Genomic DNA, 22834 nt, shown 5'->3' on the forward strand with positions numbered 1-22834 from the left:
CATGAGCCAACACAACCAGCCCAGAAGCATTATTTGTAATAGCAAAAACAAAGAAAGAAAGATAGAAATGTCCATCCAGTGGACATTAAGTACACTGTGGTACGTCTGTACATTGGAACATTATTCAATCAATCTTTAATGATTTAATGCTACATGTACTAATATAAAAAATTACATATTACATGATAAATATATATGCACATACAAACACAATTTCTGGAAGGAAAGAAAATAAAAGGCTAAGAGTAGTTAACTTTGAGAAATGGGAACGGGGTCATAGCATGCATTGTCAATGTAGTGATTTCATCCTCAAGGAGACAAGAGAAAAGATCTTGGATATTACAATGGCTTATGGCCCTTCAAAGAGTCACAGTGCATAAAATGCCTAAAAAGTTTCCTTAGGAGAGTGATAATGAAATAAAGATTGAGAAACAATGGGTCAGATAGAATAGGTAATTGTACTTTTCACTTTACACACTTGTTTTCTATGAGTATGTGTTTATTTTTGCCTTTATTTTAAAAAAGGTTCACAGCTGGGTGCGGTGGCTCACGCCTATAATCCCAGCACTTTGGGAGGCCGAGGCAGGTGGATCATGAGGTCAGGAGTTTGAGACTAGCCTGACCAACACAGTGAAAGCCCGTCTCTACTAAAAATACAAAAACTAGCCAGGTGTGGTGGCACATGCCTGTAGTCCCAGCTACTCAGGAAGTTGAGGCGGTAGAATTGCTTGAACCTGGGAGGCGGAGGCTGCAGGGAGCCGAGACCACACCATTGCACTCCAGCCTGGGTGACAAAGTGAGACTCTGTCTCAAATAAATAAATACATACATAAATAAATAAAATTAAGGTAATAGTGAAATTCTGACTAGAAGACACAGTTCCTTAGCCCATGCTGCATGTCCATCTCATGGGTGGTTGCCAAACTGCTGTTTTTCAGCAACCACTCCCTAACTTTAGGAGGAAAATGTATTGTTGATAAGTACCTGGTGATTCAGATACAGCTGGCCCTTGTACCACACTTTGAAAAATACTGATGTAAAACCAAGTTTGCACTTGAAAACAAGGCAACATTTAATTCCAAACAGTTTTCTACTGGCTGATCTCATATGTACCCAAGATTGTCAATGCTTCCGTTTTCCCAGACTGACATGGTCATTGTGGTAGGCAATAGTTTCAGACTGTTTTATCAAAATAATGCTCCAGTTATTTCCTGGCCTAGAAGCTAAGGGAATACCAAATGCATCTTTTAATTACTAACGTTCTGTAAGAATAAGCTTGACTAGATTTCCATGTGAACCTTAAGTATCATCTCAATAATCTTGGGGAAAACAATACTAACTCTAAAGGTGAAAGGTTTAAAATTGCTTTAAAACCAATTACCTCACCATAGGAAATCCATTTTAAATACTGTTAGCCCAAGAATTGCCCATGACTGGGGTGGTGGTGGTTGTTTTCCTCTTATGTGAGTATGTCCTTATTATTAAATAACCATCTTTCTTCAAAATTTCATCAAGTTGGAAATGGCATGGCATTACTATACTTAATAGTTTAGTGGACATGTGTTGTCTGTGTCTGCCCAGTCAGCATCCTCCTGGTAGTGGCACCCCATTCTGTTTTGGACTACTCCTCCAATCTTTGCAGGGGCTGCCAATTAAAGTATCCTGCCCTCCCGTGGTCAAAGAATTTGAATACATGAGATTGGCCAAATTAGGCCAATCAGACACTCTTCTTGGAATTTACATACCTAGCACCATCTCTAGACCAGAAACTCCTCACTAGCAGGGGCAAGGTCTTATTCAGCTCTGTCTCTCTGATGCCTAGCACAGTGCCTGGCTATGAATATTCAATGCATGTGGGCTGAATGAATTACACAGAAAATCATGCACCTTAAACAAATGCTGAACTAAGTCTATCATTTTCCCACTGAATTCCGGAGGGGGAGCAAATTGTATGATGTTTTGTAAGGGAAATATCCACTTTAGTAGCTAGGAAATATGCCTCGGAAATAGTATCCAAAGTTGCCATTTCTCCGTGCATTAAAGATGTCAATCAGTCCAATAAAATAAAGCCCCAAAAAAGACAAAAGGAGAATTACCTCATTACCTCAACATCTGCTTGAACATAAGCAATCACATACTGGCTAATTTTTTTTAAAGGGACATAATATAACTTTCTAGAAAGACATAATATAGCTAATTATACCATTCACTAGGAGGGAACATAAAATGTTTTGAAGTAATTCAGAAGTGGGTGTGATTTATAAGACATAGAGCCTAGGGAATGGTAAGTACAAATTAGAGATTGCTCATATTATGACAGACTCCGTCATTACATTTCACAACTTTTGTCAAAAGCAACCTTATTCACCATACCACTAAAGGCTTCACATTAGGGAAGGCTGCTGTCAGCTTTGTGGTTTAGAGTAGACAGGAATCTCCTTTCTGAACACTCTCCTGGGGAACTGGTTCAAATTTTAGACTTAAAACTTACTAACACAGGGGGAAATTAAGAGAGATTGTTTAATGGGTACAAACATACAGTTAGATACAAGGAGTAAGTTTTAACATTTGATAGCAAAGTAGGGTGACTACAGTTAACAACAACGTATTGTATATTTCAAAAGAGTTAGAAGAGAGGACTTGAAATGTTCCCAACTCATAGAAATGATAAATACTGGAGGCAATTGATACCCCAAATACCCTGACTTGATCATTATGCATTCTAAGCATGTAACAAAATACCCCATGTCTTCTCTAAATATGTACAAGTCTCATGTATCAGTTTAAAAAAAACTCACTAAGGAAGGACCCATATGATGTAAAAAGATTTCAAACATCACTAATAACCAGAGCGATGTAAATCTTAAAAGGTAACATTCTGCCCATTAGATTGGCAAGAATTCAAAAACTTATCAGGCTATCAAATTAATAAAGATTGCTATTAGCCAGAGTTGACCAACGTGTGGGGAAATGGGTGCTGCTGAAGGATATTTGAAGTGGTATAATCATTTTAGGGGGCACTTTTGCAATGTCTAGCAAAAGTATATGTCCATGCCCTCTAATCCAACAATCCCATTTCTTCTAAAAATCTATCCAAGAAAAAAAAAAGTAATTGTACATTTATTCATATAACTTGAATAGTAACTGTCTTCTCTTCTAGACAATTAATTTGGTGACAAGGACTGTCTAGTTCATTATTTACACTCCTAGTGCCCAGCACATGGACCTCACATATGGTGGTACTTGATAAGTATTTGTTAAAGGAATGAATATGTTTACTCAGCATTATTAAGGGAAAATAAAATATTTGATAAATAATGGTTCTTCTTGCTCACATTAAATAGGGGTAGTGGAATTACTCAAAATATTAACATTGTGAGTAAAAACGTAGTAACAGGTAGTAAAAATTACTATTTTCAAAAGCAAACTATGTAACCATCAGCTTACAAAATTGATCATAGTATGTACTGTTAAATGCCCAAAGACCCAGTTGTCTGTTCTTCCAAATCCCTAGCTGCCCAGTTAGTTCTATAGGTCAAACAGTAACTGAGTACTTTTGGAGTAAGTAAATTGTTTCCAGTCTGTGATCCAATGACAAGCAAACGACCTGGTTTTGAAATGTATAAAAATCACACTGTTTAAGCTGAAAAAATCCCAACACCTTTGTAACTAGACTCACTATCCCCAAAAGTGTACCTTTTAAGAAATACAACTTTGAATATCTAACTGTTCTATTACCTTTGATATGCACTTAATCAAGGAAATATATCCTCTAACAATACCAATGCCAAGGATTTGTTTATTTTCCAATACAATGCAATAGGAGAAAGAGCCAGAAATTTAGAAATCCTTTTTCTCGGGTCTCAAACCCAACATAGGAATGGAGAACGTTTTCCAAAATCAAATATAAACAATTTGCAGATTATCTACATTGTTAATCTACCCTTGAATTACATAAGAAATGAAAGGGGAAATTTTTCGTTTTTATCATTGTTTGAAAACTGACCATCCATAAGAAGATCTGATATCCACTGACAGATATTACCTAAAATTTCTGAAAGCTCCACGAATGTAAATACGAATCAAGTTTTAATGTTATGGGTTGGGGGAAGGTGTTATTAAATATAAAATACCAGTAGAATCCAGTATCTCGCTAAAATACTTGAGAAATTTCAGATAAGGGCATTCTGTCCACCCACTAAATTCACTGATGCTTGTGACTTTATCACCTCAGGATAATCTAGGATGCCAGGTAAAGGTGCTGGGAAGGCGAAAGAGACTAACATTTATCCATCACTTTCTAGATGCTGGATATCACAGAGGAATGTGTTATGTCCATTTCAGAGGTTAAATACTTTCCCCAAGGTCATACAGTAAACAGTAATGTTGAAATTTGTTTGCCAGAGTGTGGCTTCAGAAGAATCCAGATGCACTTCCCAACGGTGTTTGTGATTTTATGGAACAACAGGTAAGAGTACTGGACAGGACCTCAGGAAGTCCTCCAGTTTTGCCCTCGCTTTTAGTCAGGTCAGCCTTGACTGACCAGAAGATCCACGGAAGGGAAGAGACTCCTCCAAGTTCACAGAGCCGGTGAGCTGGGCCAAGAGAAGTCAAAGAACTGGAACTAAACACCAGGTTTTGCCACAGGGCAGGGATCCTTCCATTACATGGTCAGGTCAGCAAGACATTCAGAAAAGTACATGTTCCTACACATTTTTACTTCCTTTAAATCTGTTTGGTTCCTCCCTCTCTGTTTTTATTTTTATTTTTGGAGACGGAGTTCTGCTCTTGCCCAGGCTGGAGTGCAATGGCGCCATCTTGGCTCACCGCAACCTCCGCCTCCCGGCGATTCCCCTGCCTCAGCCTCCCGAGTAGCTGGCATTACAGGCATGCACCACCACTCCCGGCTAATTTTGTATTTTTAGTAGAGACGGGGTTTCTCCATGTTGGTTAGGCTGGTCTCCAACTCCCGACCTTAGGTGATCCACCCACCTCGGCCTCCCAAAGTGCTGACATTACAGGCGTGAGCCACCGCGCCCGGCTGGTCCCTCCCTTTCTTGACCCACATTCGCAGACCACCCTTTGGTCAGGGTAAAAATGATAACTGTTTAAAGGTGGTAGGTTAGCATTTGGTTGTTGATCTGGTTTGGTTCAGAAGTGTGGTAACTGATGAAAAATAATTCGTTGAAGCAGTTCTTTATTAAAGGATAATCCCCAGTTACCAAGCAGTACAGAAATGTGTGCACATGGCCTGGCTCTCCTGCGCCCAGCGCCAACCCTGTTAATTCTGGAAGCTCAACATTGGCAGGATGCTGACCTTGCTGACTAATAAACTGCTAAAATTCAGAAGTGATTAAAAAAAAAATTATGGCCTGAAAATCCCAGCTGGGCAAGGAAAGAGGAACTAGACCGAACCCAAATGAAAAGCTGGGAAGGGTGTGAAACAGCGCTACAAGCCACCCAGCGCCAACAAATGCGTAAGGGTGGGGCCAAGCTAGCTGAGCCGCCCAAAGCAGCCAAAATATCCTGCCCCACCCGCTTCTCCCGCAAGGAAGGTGGCACCGTGCAACCTCGTCCGCACTGAATCCTCGTCCCTTCCCCCAGCTCCCCTTCGCCAGCAAACGCAACCGGCGGGCAGCGCGTCTCACGCTGCGGGGCCTGACTCGCCCCGACACTCCGCGTTATCCTCGGTCCAGGGCTTTCCTAGGCGCGCTGGCCACGGAGGACGCCTCTCCACGGGTGACGGAGCTACTGCGGTGACCACGGCGGCCGCCACGTCTCCCGCCCGGCTTCCACCTGCCCTGGCCCCAGCGCCCGGGAGCGGTCCCCGCCCACGGGCCGCGGCTGCCCACACCTGGCGCCCGCTTGCTGCCTACCTTGCTCCTTCAGACTGGTGATCAGCTGCAGCTGCTTCTCCTCGTCCGAGCTGTTCATTTTGGCGGGTGGGGCCGGGAATAAAAGGGAAAGAAGGAGCGGCGCGGGGCACACAGGGGGAGGGGGAAGGAAAAGCAAGATGCCGGTGGCTTGCGGCTCCACTACCCGGAAGTTGGATCTGCTCCCGCTCCTCCTCCTCCTGGCGCGGAGCGCGCGAGTGAGATCATCCCCACGCACCTACTCGGCGGCTGCGGCCGCTTCACCTGCAGGTGGGGCGGGGCGGCCCCGCAGTCCCGGGCAGGGGGTGGAGGGACGGGGGCGGGGCAGCAGCCGCGATCCCAGCCTGTGGCTGCCGGCGCTGCAGGACGCGCTGGTGGGAGGGCTGCGGCCCTGTGTGTGGTCTCTCTGACTCGCCCCGCACCCTTTTCTCCGCCTCCACCCCCGGACTCAAGGACGCGGTTTCAGAGAAAACTGGCCGTGGGTTCGCAACGTGTGTGGGAACTCCACTTTGGACGCTGCCCGGGGGTCGCTCCCCACGAACCACAGATGCAGAGCGGGACGCAATGAGCCATGAACGCCTGGGCTTCTTCCCCAGTTCTCCCGCAGTGGACTCTGGGGGCGCGGTTGCAAAACCTAGCTGCCCGCAGGGGCGGGCCCAGGGTCGTACATTTTGCACCTTGAAAAACAGACAAGGACCGAATCAGGCCGTCCGGCTAGTTAAATGACCATGCCGTGAGTGAAGGAGGGTCCCGGCTAGCTTTCCCCCTCGCACCAGGTTTGCCAGGTGGTCAGAACGTGGACCCTGCCGCACGTGGATGGTGGGGCCTGCAGGGCCCTTGCAGATCATCTGGCTGGTGGCGGGATGACCTTCCCTTTAGAGAGGCTGCCACTGCAGTCCGAATGCCAAAAGTCACGCAGCCCCCGGGCATCAGAGGCTGGCAGTTAAGCCAAGCATTTGTCCCACCTCACTGCCCTCTGAACTATTTGAACTCATGTCTGGGTTAGACTATGCCCATGAGAGAAGTGGCAGGCCTGCATTGTTTCAAAGGTGCCTCTCCCCACCCCTAGTTGCGAGCGAACCTTGGGTTCAGTCTCCTGCATCTTTGAACTTCATCTGAAGAATGGGAAGAATAGTGATACCTACTCTCCAGGAAGAGTTGTAAGGATTTAATAGAGAGAGGAAGATTAACAAAACACCAAGTCCAGAATTTATAATGCAGTTTTTTTGTTTTTTTGTTTCTTTTAACATTACAGGTCTGTGGCCGGGCGCGGTGGCTCACGCCTGTAATCCCAGCACTTTGGGAGGGCAAGGCGGGCGGATCACGAGGTCAGGAGATCGAGACCATCCTGGCTAACAAGGTGAAACCCTGTCTCTACTAAAAATACGAAAAAAATAGCCGGGCATGGTGGTGGGCACCTGTAGTCCCAGCTACTCTGGAGGCTGAGGCAGGAGAATGGCGTGAACCCGGGAGGCGGAGCTTGCAGTGAGCAGAGATCGCACCACTGCACTCCAGCCTGGGCGACAGAGCAAGACTCTGTCTCAAAAAAAAAAAAAAAAAAAAAAAGATTACAGGTCTGTGAGAAAGGGGTTGTGGTTGCTTAACTATAAGCTGAAGGATGCAGTTCTTTTACACTGATCATTAAGCATGTGAGGTAAGTCCAAACTGAATTAGACTTACTGCACAGCTTGGTTTTTCTCACTACCTGTAAGCTCTTAGTTTGGGTACAGCAACAGCACAGTGCTGCTCATTCCTCAATTGATGTTCTATGGAAGTGCCCAGCTCCATTTCTTGTGTTCATTTCTCCATGACAGTTGTAGAGTGAGGTCGAGATATGGGTAAATCCTGTAACTAGTGTCTTTCTGATACTCACTACATGCTAACTCAAATTTTGAAAAAATGGTAGCACTGCTTTCTCTTTCTCTAAAATGGCAATATAGTACTTTAGCACGGGTGATTTAGGAGTAGAATGATCTAAAAGGGTAGCGTAGTATTTTTTTAATACAGTGTATTAAAATGTTTAAAGTTTAAAAATAATTTTGATATGGGATTGTATTATTCAGCCCTTTCCCTAGGTTTTCATGATTCAAGATAGTTGCAGATAGCTACCATGAAGATCTCCAGGAGATAATCAAAGGGTCTTTGCTCAAGTATTACATCTTAGTCCTCAGAGTTGAAAGAAGTCCCCGAAAGAGGAGACAATTCAGACTCAACTCCATGAAAATGTGAATATATGCCGCCACCAGGTATTTTGTGGGAAGATAAATAATCCCCTTACAGAAAAAAAAAAAAAATCCGGGAAATTTGGGTGGAAAATAATGGGCATTTAGCTTTTGTCCCGCAGTCGGGAAACCTGTTAAACCTGATGAGTCATCCTGACTCATTCTCTCACACTCTACCAAATATAAGCAAAGTGCACCATTAAATATTTGGCTTAGTTCACAAAGTTCCATTTTTTTAATGGCTGGTTTGTCTTCTCCAATTATACAGTAGTTAGATAGTATTTCTGGAGTTTAAGAATGAGTTAATTATCAAATCTATAATCAAACTGTTTTGGTTCCATACTAAATCTGCAGCCTCTTGCAATTGATCCCATTTATCCCCCTTAAAATTAGAAAAGGCTCCTGAGCTGAGATCCTGCCACTGCAATGCAGCCTGGGTGACAGAGCGAGACTCCATCTCAAAAAAATAATTTTAAAAAACCCCGAAATACAATATAGCATTCACTTGAGGACATGGTATGAATTATTAGGAGGGCTACTAGAGTCCTTATTGGAATTTAGGCCTCCCATTACACTATGGTTTATTTATATGATATGAATATTGATGGACAGAAGTGATAAACTAGTTTTTGTTCTGTTTAATAATATACATAGTGATGGCTGTGGGAAGCCGAGGAGGGCAGATCATGAGGTCAGGATATCGAGACCATCCTGGCTAACACGATGAAACCCCGTCTCTACTAAAAATACAAAAAATTGGCCGGGTGTGTGACGGGCGCCTGTGGTTCTGGCTACTCTGGAGGCTGAGGCAGGAGAATGGCGTGAACCCGGGAGGTGGAGCTTGCAGTGAGCTGAGATCGGGCCACGGCACTCCAGCCTGGGCAGCAGAGTGAGACTCCGTCTCAAAAAAAAAAAAAAAAAAATACAGTGGTCAAGAAGGAGTTTCTCTTTATTCTTTTTTTAATGTTTCAGGTAATTAAAGTAAAATCACATATGTCATCTTTTGAGGCATACAGATAAATAAGATTGAAATACAATGAAGAGAAAAAGGTTCACTCTCTTTGATCCACTAGTTCTATATCAGTGAATCTATTCTAAACGGCTTATGTACAGAGCTATTTAATGTAATGTTAATTATGATATGACAATGGCAACATAGGCCGGGCACGGTGGCTCAAGCCTGTAATCCCAGCACTTTGGGAGGCCGAGACGGGCGGATCACGAGGTCAGGAGATCGAGACCATCCTGGCTAACACGGTGAAACCCCGTCTCTACTAAAAAAAATACAAAAAAACTAGCCGGGCGTGGTGGCCGGCGCCTGTAGTCCCAGCTACTCTGGAGGCTGAGGCAGGAGAATGGCGTGAACCCAGGAGGCGGAGCTTGCAGTGAGCAGAAATCGTGCCACTGCACTCCAGCCTGGGCGACAGAGCGAGACTCCTTTTCAAAAAAAAAAAAAAAAAAAATTAACCAGGTGTGGTGCACATGCCTGTAATCCCAGCTACTGGGGAGGCAGAGGCAGGAGAATCGCTGGAACCCAGGAGCAGAAGGTTGCAATGAGCCGAGATCGTGTCATTGCTCCACCCTGGGCAACAAGAGCAACACTCGGTCCCCCCCAAAAAAAAGAAAGAAAATATCAACCAAATATGCACAAAAGGAAAGGAGAAGGAAGTCAAAATGATTAACTACCAAAAACATACATACTTTTTAAAAAACTAAGTACAAAATAAGGCAATAATGAAGCAAACGAGGAGCAAGAGCTATAGATAATACATGGCAAAATGGCAGAAATAAGTCATTTCTTATTAACTATAACTTTAAATGAAGATGGTTTAAACTCTCTCCAATCAAAAGGCAAAGACTGGCATGATGCAAAAAAAATATGATTTAACTATATGCTGTCTACAAAAGATTTATTTTAGATCCAAAGACAACAATAGATTTAAAGCAAAATGGTGAGAAAAAATTTCATTAGTAACCAAAAGAGAGTTGTGGTGGTTATATTACTATCAGACAAAACAGACTTTAAGTCAAAAACTGTTACAACAAACAAAAGTCACTATATATTAACAAAAGGGTTGATTCGGTAAGAGTATATAATTATTATTTTTTTTTTTTTGGGGGGGGACGGAGTCTCGCTCTGTCGCCCAGGCTGGAGTGCAGTGACCGGATCTCAGCTCCCTGCAAGCTCCGCCTTCCAGGTTGATGCCATTCTCCTGCCTCAGCCTCCCGAGTAGCTGGGACTACAGGCCTCCGCCACCTCGCCCGGCTAGTTTTTTGTATTTTTTAGTAAAGAAGGGGTTTCACCATGTTAGCCAGGATGGTCTCGATCTCCTGACCTCGTGATCCACCCGTCTCGGCCTCCCAAAGTGCTGGGATTACAGGCTTGAGCCATCGTGCCCGGCCAAGTATATAATTATTATAAACATATATACAGGCTGGGTGCGGTGGCCCATGCCTGTAATCGCAGCACTTTGGGAGGTGGAAGTGGGCGGATCTCTTGAGGTCAGGAGTTTGAGACCAGCCTGGCCAACGTGGTGAAACCCCATCTCTACTGTAAAAAAAAATTATATATGTATATGTGTGTGTGTATATATATATATATATATATATATAAAACAGATTACCAAAATATATGCAGCAAACGTTAATAGCATTAAAAGGAGATATAGATAGTCCTACAAAAATAGTTGGAGACTGTCTCGCTTTCAATAATGGATATAAAATGTATACAAACGGTCGATAAGGATAGAGAGGGCTTAAACAACTATAAACCAAGTAGACATAACAGACATATATAGAACACTCCACCTGACAAAAGCACAATTTACATGTTTCTCAAATTGACAGATGTTATATTAGACCACACATTTCTTCTCAATAAATTCAAAAAGATTGAAATTATACAACTCATACAAAGTATCTTCTTCCATGACAATGGGATGATATTAGAAATCAGCAATGGAAGGAAATCTAGAAAATTCACAGATATGTAGATATTAAACACCACACTTTTCAGCAACCAAAGGTTCAAAGAAGAAATCACAAGAAAAAACAGAAAATTTAGAAATAATACCAAAAATACAACATATCAAAATTTATAGGATACTGTGAAGACAGTGCTCAGAGAGAAATTTATAGTTCTAATTACTAAATTATAAAAGAAGAAAGATACAGAATCAATAAGGTAACTGTACATCTTGAGAAAATAGAAAGATAAGCAAACCCAAAATTAGCAGAAGGAATAAAACAATGAAGAATAGAGTGGAGATAAATAAAAGACAATAGAAAAATAATAGAATTAATAAAAAGTTATTTCTTTGAAAATATCAGCAAAATTGACAACCCTTTCCCTAAATTAACAAAGAAAAAAAGAAATATGAAAATCGGATATTAAAATGGAGACATTAATACCAATGATTCAGAAATAAAAAGGATTCCAAGAGAATAATAAGAACAATTATATGTCAACAAATTAAATAACCTAGAAGAAATGGACAAATTCCCAGAAACACACATGTCACCTAAACTAACTGAAAAAGAGAAAATTTCAGCAGAACTATTATTTAAGTAAAGAGTAAATCAGAAAGTATTTAAAAAAAAGAAAAAGTAAAGAAAGACACCCTTCAGTGAAAATAAGTTCAGGACCAGATGTCTTCCCTGGTGAATTCTATCCAACATTTAAAGAATTAACACCAGTCTTTCTCAAACTTTCTAAAACATAAAAAAGGAGACAATACTTCCTAACTCATTATATGAGGCCAGTATTTCTGTGATACCAAAGCCAGATAAGATTATCACAGAAAAAGAAATGTACACACCAGTTTCTCCTATGAATATGGTTGCAAAAATCCTCAACAAAATACTAAGAAACCAAATCCAACAATACATTAAAAGGATTATACACCACAACCAGGTAGTACTTGTTCCAGGAATGCAAAACTGGTTCAACATAAGAAAATCGATCAGTGTAATACGTCACATTAATAGGAAAAAAAACCACGTGATCATCTCAATTGATACAGAAAAGGCATTTGACAAAAGTCAGCATCTTTTCTCCATAAAAACTCTTAGCAAACCAGGAATAGATGGAACGTCCTCACCATGATAAAGGGCATTTGTAAAGAAGCCACAGCTATAATCATGGTCAATGGTGAAAGACTGAAAGCTTTCCCCCTGAAATTAGGAACGAGACAAGAATACCTGCTTTCATCACTGCTATTCAACAGTGTGCTGCAAGTTCAATTAGACAAGAAAAAGAAAGAAAAGGCATCCAAGTTGGAAAGGAGGAAGTAAAGCTATCTCTATTCACATATGACATACAACTATATATAGAAAATCCCAAAGTATCTACAAAAAAAGCTACTAGAGCTAATAGGTGAATTCAGTAGTTTTAGCTGAACACAGCTCTTAAGTTTAGGTCTTTGGTCCGTTTTTAGTTAATTTTTGTTAGGCCTTTTCTACCTTATAACAGGTAAGAGTCCAACTTCATTCTTTTGCGTGTGGGTATCCACTTTTCCCAACACCGCTTGTTAAATGGCTGTCCTTTCCCCATTGAATGGTCTTGGTACCCTTGTTGAAAATCAACTGGTGATATATGTGAGGATTTATTTTGGGGGTCTCTGTTTTATTCTATTAGTCAATATGTCTGTCCTTATGCCAGTACCATCTCTATTCATAGATGGCATAATTTCTTATGTGGAAAATACCAAAGAATTTCTTTAAATGCTTCTACAACTAATACTTGAGTTTAGTGAGGTTACAGGATACAAGGTCAATAAGCCCTTGAAAAGATGCTCAACACCATTAGTCATTAGACAAATGCAAAAGTCAACTGTATTCATTCCATATACCAACAATGAACAATTAGAATTTGACATTAAAAATTAATACCATTGGCCGGGCGCGGTGGCTCAAGCCTGTAATCCCAGCACTTTGGGAGGCCGAGATGGGCGGATCACGAGGTCAGGAGATCGAGACCATCCTGGCTAACACGGTGAAACCCCGTCTCTACTAAAAAATACAAAAAACTAGCCGGGCGAGGTGGCGGGCGCCTGTAGTCCCAGCTACTCGGGGGGCTGAGGCAGGAGAATGGCGTAAACCCGGGAGGCGGAGCTTGCAGTGAGCTGAGATCCCGTCACTGCACTCCAGCCTGGGCGACAGAGTGAGACTCCGTCTCAAAAAAAAAAATTAATACCATTTACAAAAGCACTAAAAATACTGAAGCACTTACGTATAAATCTAGCAAAATATGTGAAAGATCTAGATGCCAAAAAGTATAAAATGCTGATAAAAAAAATCAAAGATTAAATAAATGGAGAGCTATATTATATTCATAAATTAGAAAACTCAATATTGCTAAAATGTCAATTCTCCCAAATTTAAACTATAGATCCAATACAATCCCAATCCAAATCCAAGCTGCTCCTAAAATGTATTATGGAAAGGCGAAAAACAAGCAAAAACTAGAATAGCCAAAACAATTCTGAATAAGAACAAAGTTGGAGGACTCACACTACCTGATTTCCAAGACTAACTATAAAGCTACAATAATTAAGACAATTAAGTATTGGCAAAAGGAAGATGCATTAACCATCCCAAAAGTTGATCCACACAAATATAGTCAATCTTTTTTTCTGCAAAGTAACAAAAGCAATTCAATGGGGAAAAAAAATATTTTCAAAACTTGGTGCTAGATCAACTGGACATCCATATTTTTTTTTTTTAAAAAGAAGAGCCTCAACACATGCCTCATAGAAAAATTAACTCAAAATGGGTAATAGACCAAAATGTAAAACCTAAAACAGTAGAACTTTAAAAACGAGACACAAGAGAAAAAACCGTGTAAAGTCTGGCAATTAGTTTTTAAATATGATGCCAAAAGCATAATCAATAAAAGAATTAATAAATTAGATTTTATGAAAGATAAAAGAAATTAAAGAGATTAACAATACCTGCCATAGATGAGGAAAAAGATTTACAAATCACATATTAATTCACATTAAATAAATCACATTAATATTTTGCATCACACATTACATAAATCACATATTAATATTTTGTATCCTAAATATTTAAAGAACTCTTAAAACTCCAACAATAAGAGCCAGTATAGTGGCTTGTGCCTGTAATTCCAGCTCTTCAGAAGGCTGAGGCTGGAGGATTTTGAGCCTAGGAGTTTAAGGTTGCAGTGAGTCACTGCATTCCAGCTTGGGCAACAGAACAAGACCCCATCTCTAAAACTTATATAAAATTTTTAAAAAATAAATATTAAAATAAGTCAACAGTAAAAAAGATTAATTGGCAAAATATATAAACTGATACTTAACCAAAAGAGATTTATTTATTTTTTTTTTTTTTTGAGACTGAGTCTTGCTCTGTGTCCCAGGCTGGAGTGCAGTGGTACTATCTCAGCTGACTGCAACCTCTACCTCCCTGGTTCAAGTGATTCTCCTGCCTCAGCCTCCCCAGTACCCGGGACTACAGGCGCCTGCCACCATGCCCAGCTAATTTTTGTATTTTTAGTAGAGTCAAGGTTTCACTATGTTGGCCAGACTGATCTCAAACTCTTGACCTCAGGTGATCTGCCCACCTCGGCCTCCCAAAGTGCTGGGATTACAGGAATGAGCCAGCATGCCCAGCCCCAAAATATATATTTTTAAATGGTAAATAAGCATATGAAAGGATGCTCAACATTATTTGTCACTAGTGAAATGCAAATTAAACAACAATGATATATATAATACTGTATCTCTATTAGGATGGCTAAAATAAAAAAGGAACAATCCCAAATGCTTAGAAAGACTCAGAGCAACAGTACCTCTCTTTAATTGCTGGTAGCTATTTTAAATGGTACAGCCGCTTTGAAAGACAACTTAGCAGTTCCTTATCAAATTAGAAATACATTTGCCATACAACTCGGTGGTTCCACTCCTGGGGCTTACCCAAATGAGTGGAAAACTTATGTTCACAGAAAAACCTATATACAAATGTTTATAACAGCTTTATTCATAATCACCAATAACTGGAAAAAGCCAAGATGTCTCCCAACAGGTGAATGAACAAATATATATATCTTCCAAATATGTGTGTGTGTGTGTATATATATCTTCCCTAAAATGGAATATATACATCAATTAAAAAAGAATGAGCTACTGAGTGGATGCAGTGTATACAGATCTTAAATGCATTCTGTTAAATTTAATAATCCAGACCCAAAAGGCTATATACAATATGGTTCAATTTATATGACATCATGAAAAGGCAAAACTGTAAGAATAAGAAACAGATCATGGTTACCAGGGGTTAAGGAAGAATGGAAGGGTTGACTATAAAGAAGCCATACAGGGGAATTATTAGGGTGATAGAATTATTCGTATGGTGCTGGGGTGTTGGATAGATGACTCTATGCACTTGTCAAAATCCAAAGAGGTACACATCCCAACCTTGCTGCATGCAAATTTAATAACAAGTCAGCCAAGATAGGGAAATCTCAGGACAGAATTCAGAAAATGACAAATAAATCGAACCATATTACTAATACATGACATTACCTTACTAAAGGGGAAGGGATGGGGGAAAGGATCTGACCTAAGCAACTTTGGATAACAGTATTTTGACTGGATACTATAAGGCTAAAGACAAAAGGAACCATACATCAGCACCCTTCTAGCCTGCAAATCTACCTCTCTCTCTAAAGTATGGGTTAGCAATTCTCAAACTACTCTACATGTAGGGTAGGGTTGAATAAATAAGTAAATCAACTAGATAATGGGAGGCAGGTTTCTCACCATAAGAGAAAGAAGCTACAGTCAGTTCTGCTACAACCAACTTATGCGTTCTTAAAAATTATCATGCTGTGCAAAATTGTACAATAAAAACCATAGGTCTCATGGGAAAAAAGAAGCTAGTAGCACAACACTTAAAAACTTCTTCAGTGAGAGATTAGAACAAAAAAAGGAACCTAATTTTAAAATAGTACCATAGTTTTATACAAGAAATGATTCAGAAATGCATACTGCTACAATCAATGTGGTATTTCAGCTTTAAAACGCCTAAAGTTTGTGAACATAGGCATCATAAAGGCTATGACTTCTGAGTTACTGTAAAGTGATGGAAGAAGGGTTATTTGAAATCCAATTGGAAAGTTGTTAACAGCACAAGTGGATGGGTGTGGCTCGTTATCCTCAGTTTTGTGGTTGGACTCAAACATCACAGTACTTTCATAGTCTTAAATCCTGAGGCATTCTTTCCCCCCTGATTTGCAGGTCCTTCAAGGAAGGCATTTATGACAGATACCTGTTTCATCTAAATTAGAATTTCAATCCAATAAATGGCCTTCTTCTTAATTAACTTCTGTGTCACTGTTGGATTTCTTTGCTACTCTCTCAGCTGTACTTGCCTTTCCCAGCTGGACTCTGGCTCTGCTGACAGAGGAAGGCTTTGGAAATTGTAGTAATTTTGTTTGTTTGTTTGGGGGTTTTTTTTGTTTGTTTATTTGTTTGTTTGTTTTAGACGGAGTTTTGCTCTTGTTGCCCAGGCTGGAGTGCAATGGCGCAATCTCAGCTCCCCACAACCTCTGCCTCCCAGGTTCAAGCTATTCTCCTGCTTCAGCCTCCTGAGTACATGGGATTACAGGCATGTGCCACCATGCCTGGCTAATTTTGTATTTTTAGTAGAGACGGGGTTTCTCCATGTTGGTCAGGCTGGTCTCGAACTCCCAACCTCAGATAATTCGCCTGCCTCAGCCTCCCAAAGTGCTGGGATTACAGGCGTGAGCCACCGCGCCCGGCCTGTAGTAATGTTTGAAACCACAAATCCAGCCACTCTCTGCACTAAATGGAACCACTTCTGCAAGATGTGGCAATTTCTGCTGAAAGTTTTCATATCTAGTGCTTTCTTTCTGATTGTAGGAAAAAATGTTCCTAATTTTTTTCTGTTTGGTCTTCAAATGCTCAACAATCTTTCTATTTCTTCTAATTCTTCAGGCTATGTTCTTATTGACTTCATAGTATTTGAAGTTAAGCCATCATAGATGTTTCTTTTGTTTTCACAATATTTCACAATACCGTTTTTGAAGATCCTCAATGTGGATTCCTTTATGCTTGAAAGACGTTATGCTATTTTGTTTTTTGATAAACACTTCATTATTTCAAGTTTCTCCTCAATACCTAAAGCTTTCTTTTTGCAGTCACTGCTTGGTGTTTTTGAACCACGGCATTTAGATGTGTTTGGGGTACATACATCTCTCACTGCTTCACAAATGTGAAAGAATAGCATTCTTATGCAGATTCACAAATTAAAAAAATAGCACTCTTATACAGGTTCAAAAATGTAAAAGAATGGCATTCTTATACAGGTTCACAAATGTAAAAGAATAGCAAAACATAACCTTATTAGATAACACATATGATGAATTAAGGTAGTTGTAAAGGTTTGAGGCATATGTGTGGGGGGGAGAGTGTGTTTTATGTATCCCAATTTGGCTTGATTCAGATGGATGCAATTTTCTCTGTTCATCTAGTGTTCCTCAAGGATGAAATCATACAAAAGAAATGTGAAATATGTACCATGCTCAAATTATTCCTTTTGTTTGTTTGTTTGATTGTTTGAGATTGAGTCTCGCTCTGTCACCCAGGCTGGAGTGCAGTGATGCAATCTCGGCTGTCTACAACCTCTGCCTCCTGGGTTCAAGCGATTTTCCTGACTCAGCCTCCTGAGTAGCTGGAACTACGGGCGTGTGCCACCACGCCTGGCTACTTTTTGTATTTTTAGTAGAGACAGGGTTTTACTATGTTGGCCAGCCTGATCTTGAACTCCTGACCTTAGGTGATCTGCCTGCCTCAGCCTCCCAAAGTGTTGGGATTACAGGCATGAGCCATCACACCTGTCCAAATTATTTCTTAATATATCAGTTGCATTGGAGTAAAACAAATATTGTATCAGAATTAACATAAGTAAGAAAGGAAGACTAGAATGAATGCTATGGTGCTGGGGAGATGTCAGTATGAACTCATGTTGATATTAATATATACAAATGGGTACATACATAAAGGTATATGTCTATGCATGGGTTAATGTACATATCTATAATTATATCCTAGTTTTGTCCACTGAGAAGGCCTAGAAACAGTGATAAACCATAAGCAATGAGCATAGCCAAAACCCAGATCTTGGTTTCTAAATACCATTCTCTAAGAGAAAGAATCAGCGCTCTTTTGAGAAATGGCTGATTCTAAGGCTGTGGCAGGAGGTCTACAAGATGAACCTAGAGCATCTTGTAGTGCCAGAAAAAGAAAAGAAGAAAAGATGGAGGGCATGTCAAAAGGACTCAGAAACCAACCTGAAAGAGCTCTCAACAACTGCAGTTGGAAAAATTGGAGCAACAAAACAAATAACAGTAGTATTACAATCTAACCAAAAGATTAGATAAATATCCATGAGTTCATACTGATATAAATAGATTAAGTAAAAAATTGATGAGGAAGAAGGAAAAAAAGTGTTGAGTTCATACTGATATAAACAAATGATTAAGTTAAAAAATTAATGAGGAAGAAGGAAAAAAGTGTTCTTTTCGAATTCCAACCAGTATATGTAAATATTTCCCCTCCAGGGGGTGGAGCGTAACTCCCCTTCCCTTGAGTGTAGGCTGGATTCAGTCACTTGCTTCCAAAAATAAGAGATGGAAGAAGGAAAAATAGCAACTGTACAGTGGCGAATCCTAGCAGACAGCACTTTAAGTGATCAAGGTTAACATCAATAGTGATAAGTCACATTTATTAACTTACATTGATACGATGCAATGAGAAATACACTTCTCTTCTGTGGTGGCATTTTTCCTAACACCCATAACCCAGTCTAATAATAATAATAATAAAGAGAGACAAACATAACTTGAGGGACATTTTACAAAATATCTGCCCCATAACCTTGGAAACTGCTGAAACCACAGAAAACATGGGAAGACTAAAAAACTGTCACAGACCAGAAGGGACTAAGCAGACATGATGACTGCAATTGATGCAGTATTCTGGACTGGATCCTGGAACAGAAAAAGGGCATTAGTGGAAAAATGAGTAAAACCCAAATCAAGTCTCTAGTTTGGATAAGAGTATTATACCAATGTTAATTTCTTAGTTTTGACAGATGTACTGTGGTTATGTACCCAGTGGGCTGGGTGAAGAGTATATAAGAATTCTAGGTATACTCTGTATTATTTTTGCAGCTTTTCTGTAAATCTAAAATTATTCCAGAATAAGAAGCTACACATCAACTGGCATCCACCATATTAACATACTAAAAATAAAAACCTATATTATCATCCCAACAGATTTAGAAAAAAGGCATTTGAAAATATTCAATATCAATTCATGATGAAAACTATCAGCAAACTAGGAGTAGAAGGGAATCTACTCAATCTGATAAAGGGTATATATTTAAAAAAAAAAAATGCAAAACATTTTTCTCCGCTTAAGATTGGATGTCTGCTTTCACCACCTTTTTTTTTTTTTTTTTTTTTTTTTTTTTTTTTGAGATGGAGTCTTGCTCTGTTGCCCAGGCTGGAGTGCAGTGGCACCATCTTGGCTCACTGCAACCTCCGACTCCTGAGTTCAAGCAATTCTCCTGCCTCAGCCTCCCAAGTAGTTGGGATTACAGATGCACGCCACTACGCCCACCTAATTTTGTATTTTTTTAGTAGAGATGGGGTTTCACCATGTTGGCCAGGCTGGTTTTGAATGCCTGACCTTGTGATCCACCCACCTCAGCCTCCCAAAATGCTGGGATTACAGACCTGAGCCACTGCGCCTGGCCTGCTCTCACCACTTTTATTGAACATCATACTGGACATCCTAGCCAGTATAGTAAGGAAGAAAAAGAAATAAAATGCATACAAACTAGGAAGGAAGTTAAATAGTCTTTATCCACAAATGACGTAATTATACATATAGAAAAACTAAAGGAATTTTCACAAAAGCTACTAAAATGAACAAATGAGCTTACTAAAGTCACAGGATCCAGATCAATATAAAAAATTACTTGTATGTCTACGAAATTGCAACTAATGACTAGAAACTGAAATTTTAAAAAGGATTCCATTTACATTAACACTTAAAATACTAAAATAATTTAACTTTTTTTCTTTTTCTTAGAGACTGGATGTCACTCTGTCACCCTGGAATGCACTGGTGCAAACACGGCTCACTGCAGCCTCAACCTCCTGGGCTCAAGTGATTCCCCCACCTCAGCCTCCAGAGTAGAAGAGACCACAGATGCATGCCCCCACACTTAGCTAATTTTTAAAAGTTTTGTAGAGACAGGGCCTCACCATGTTACCCAGCCTGGTCTCAAACTCCTGGGCTCAGGCGATCCTCCTACCTTGGCCTCTCAAAGTGCCAGGATTACAGGCATGAGCCACCACACCTATCCTTAACAACATTTTTTTAAAAAAATAGCTTTAACACAAAAATTGTACAATATCTATATGTTGAAAAGAAAACAGGCTGGGTGCGGTGGTTCATGCCTGTAATCCCAGCTCTTTGGGAAGCCAAGGTGGGAAGACTGCTTGAGGCCAGAAGTTCAAGACCAGCCTGGGCAACATAGTGAGACCCTGTCTCTATGAAAAATAGCTGGTCATGTAGCACATGCCTGTAGTCCCAGCAACTTGGGAGTCTGAGGTGGGAGGACCACTTGAGGAGGTTAAGGTTATAGTGAGCTATGATCATGCCACTGCACTCCACAGTGAGTGACAGAGTGAGTCCTTGTCTCAAAAAAAAAGAAAGAGAAAGAAAGAGAGAAAGAAAAGAAAAGAAAAATGAACATTTTTCATTTATTTAAATGAAATATTTAAAGAGATATACCATGCCCAGTATATTGGTATGGTATGGATTAGAAGACAACTTAATATGGTTCAAATGCCAAATTCATCTACAACTTGATGTAATTTCAATCAAAATTCCAGCAGGCTTTTTTGTAGAAAATAAAAAGTTGGTTTTAAAATGTATGGCAAGGCAAAGGATCTAAAATAACCAAAGAAATCTTGAAACAAAAGAATCAACTTAGTTCACATATGCAAAAGGAATTGAAGACTTAAACTACAATAACAAGACTGTCTGGAATTGGCGTAAGAAAAGACATACAGGTCAATAGAAAAACAGAGAGAAGTCCGGGCACAGTGGCTCATGCCCATAATCCCAGCACTTTGGGAGGCCAAGGCGGGCAAATCAGTTGAGGTCAGGAGTTCGAGACCAGCCTGGCCAACATGGTGAAACCCTGTCTCTAATAAAAATTTAAAAAAAAAAAAAAATTTAGCCAGGCATGGTGGCACGTGCCTGTAATCCCAGCTACTCAGGAGGCTGAGGCAGGAGAATCACTTGGAATCTGAGAGGTGGAGGTTGCAGTGAGCCAAGATGGTGACACTGCCCTCCAGCCTAGGCAACAGAGCAAGACTCTGTCTCAAAAAAAAAACAAAACCAAAAAAAACAAAACCCTCACTTATAAAGTCATCTTGTTTTCAATAAAAGGGCTAAAATAATGGGGAGAAGAAAGTCATTTCAACAAACAGAATGCCTGAATATCAATAAAGAAAAGAACAAACCTCAATTCCTACCTCCACCATATTAAAAAATAATAATAACTAATTCAAGAAAAACCATGGACCTAAATATACAGGAAAAAAATATGAAGTTTCTAGAAGAAAACAGAAAAGAGCATCTTCTCAACCTGAGAGAGGCAGAAGTTTCTTAGACAAGATACAAAAAGCAACAAATTTTAAAAAGTGGTACATTTGACTTTATAAAAATTAAAAGTTTTCTCATGACGTCATTTAAAAAATAAATACACTATCCACAGACGGTGAGAAAATATTTGCAAGACGTATATCTAAAATACGACCAGTATCTAGGACATATAAAGAGCTTCTACTCAATAATAATACAACTCAGTAATAAAAAAAATAAACAACCCAATAAAAATGAGCAAAAGGTTCACAAAGGAAGATATATAAATGGCCAATATGCATTGAAAGGATAACCGTCAGCAGTCATCAAGGAAATACAAGTAAAAACCACAATAATGGCCAGGCACGGTGGCTCACGCCTGTAATCCCAGCACTTTGGGAAGCCGAGGTGGGTGGATCACCTGAGGTCAGGAGTTCAAGACCAGCCTGGCCAACATGGTGAAACACCATCTCTACTAAAATTACAAAAATTAGTTGGGCGTCGTGGCGCATGCTTCACTCCCTCCCTCCCTTCCTCCCTCCCTCCCTCCCTCCCTTCCTTCCCTACTGGGGAGGCTGAGGCAGGAGAATCACTTGAACCTGGAGGTGGAGGTTGCAGTGAGCCGAGATCACGCCACTGCACTCCAGCCTGGCAACAAAGTGAGACTTCATCTCAAAATTATAAAGACCGACAACACCAAATGTTGATAATGGTAAGTTTAAATGAGAATTCTGATACATTCTTAGTGAAATGTAAAACGATACATGCATGTTGGAAATTTTTATACCATAAAATTCATTCGTAAAACTATAAGTGTATAGTTCACTTTTAGTAAATTCATAGTGATGTGCAACCATCCCCACAATCTAATTTTAGTGGCAGTTTGCTATAAAAATTTAATATGCATGTACCTTATGACATAGCAGTTCACTCCTATGTATCTGCCAGAGAAAAATGAAAATATGTAATCCATACAAGAACTTATAGACAAATATTCACAGTAATTTTTGTTATAATACCAAAAACT

The 22834-nt window shown here is 40.0% G+C and overlaps 1 protein-coding gene and 1 long non-coding RNA gene across 6 annotated transcripts in view; one reads left to right on the top strand and one right to left on the bottom strand.

Moving 5' to 3' along the window:
• SHTN1 (shootin 1) overlaps positions 1-6139 on the bottom strand; it is a 119757-nt gene extending 113618 nt beyond the window's left edge. For all 5 annotated transcript variants that reach the window (XM_005566536.5, XM_005566533.5, XM_074002855.1 and 2 more), the window contains exon 1: positions 5877-6139. In XM_005566536.5, coding sequence (XP_005566593.1) covers positions 5877-5934 — 58 coding nt within the window. In that variant the 5' untranslated portion in view covers positions 5935-6139. The remainder of the gene's footprint in view (positions 1-5876) is intronic.
• Positions 6140-6537: 398 nt separating this feature from the next.
• Positions 6538-8068, top strand: LOC123566864 (uncharacterized). Its single transcript, XR_010578098.2, has 3 exons — positions 6538-6606; positions 7129-7233; positions 7937-8068. It is a non-coding gene; the product is annotated as an uncharacterized lncRNA (long non-coding RNA).
• The last annotated feature ends 14766 nt before the right edge of the window (positions 8069-22834 follow it).

Source organism: Macaca fascicularis, chromosome 9, assembly GCF_037993035.2.
Source record: "Macaca fascicularis isolate 582-1 chromosome 9, T2T-MFA8v1.1".
NCBI lineage: Eukaryota > Metazoa > Chordata > Mammalia > Primates > Cercopithecidae > Macaca > Macaca fascicularis.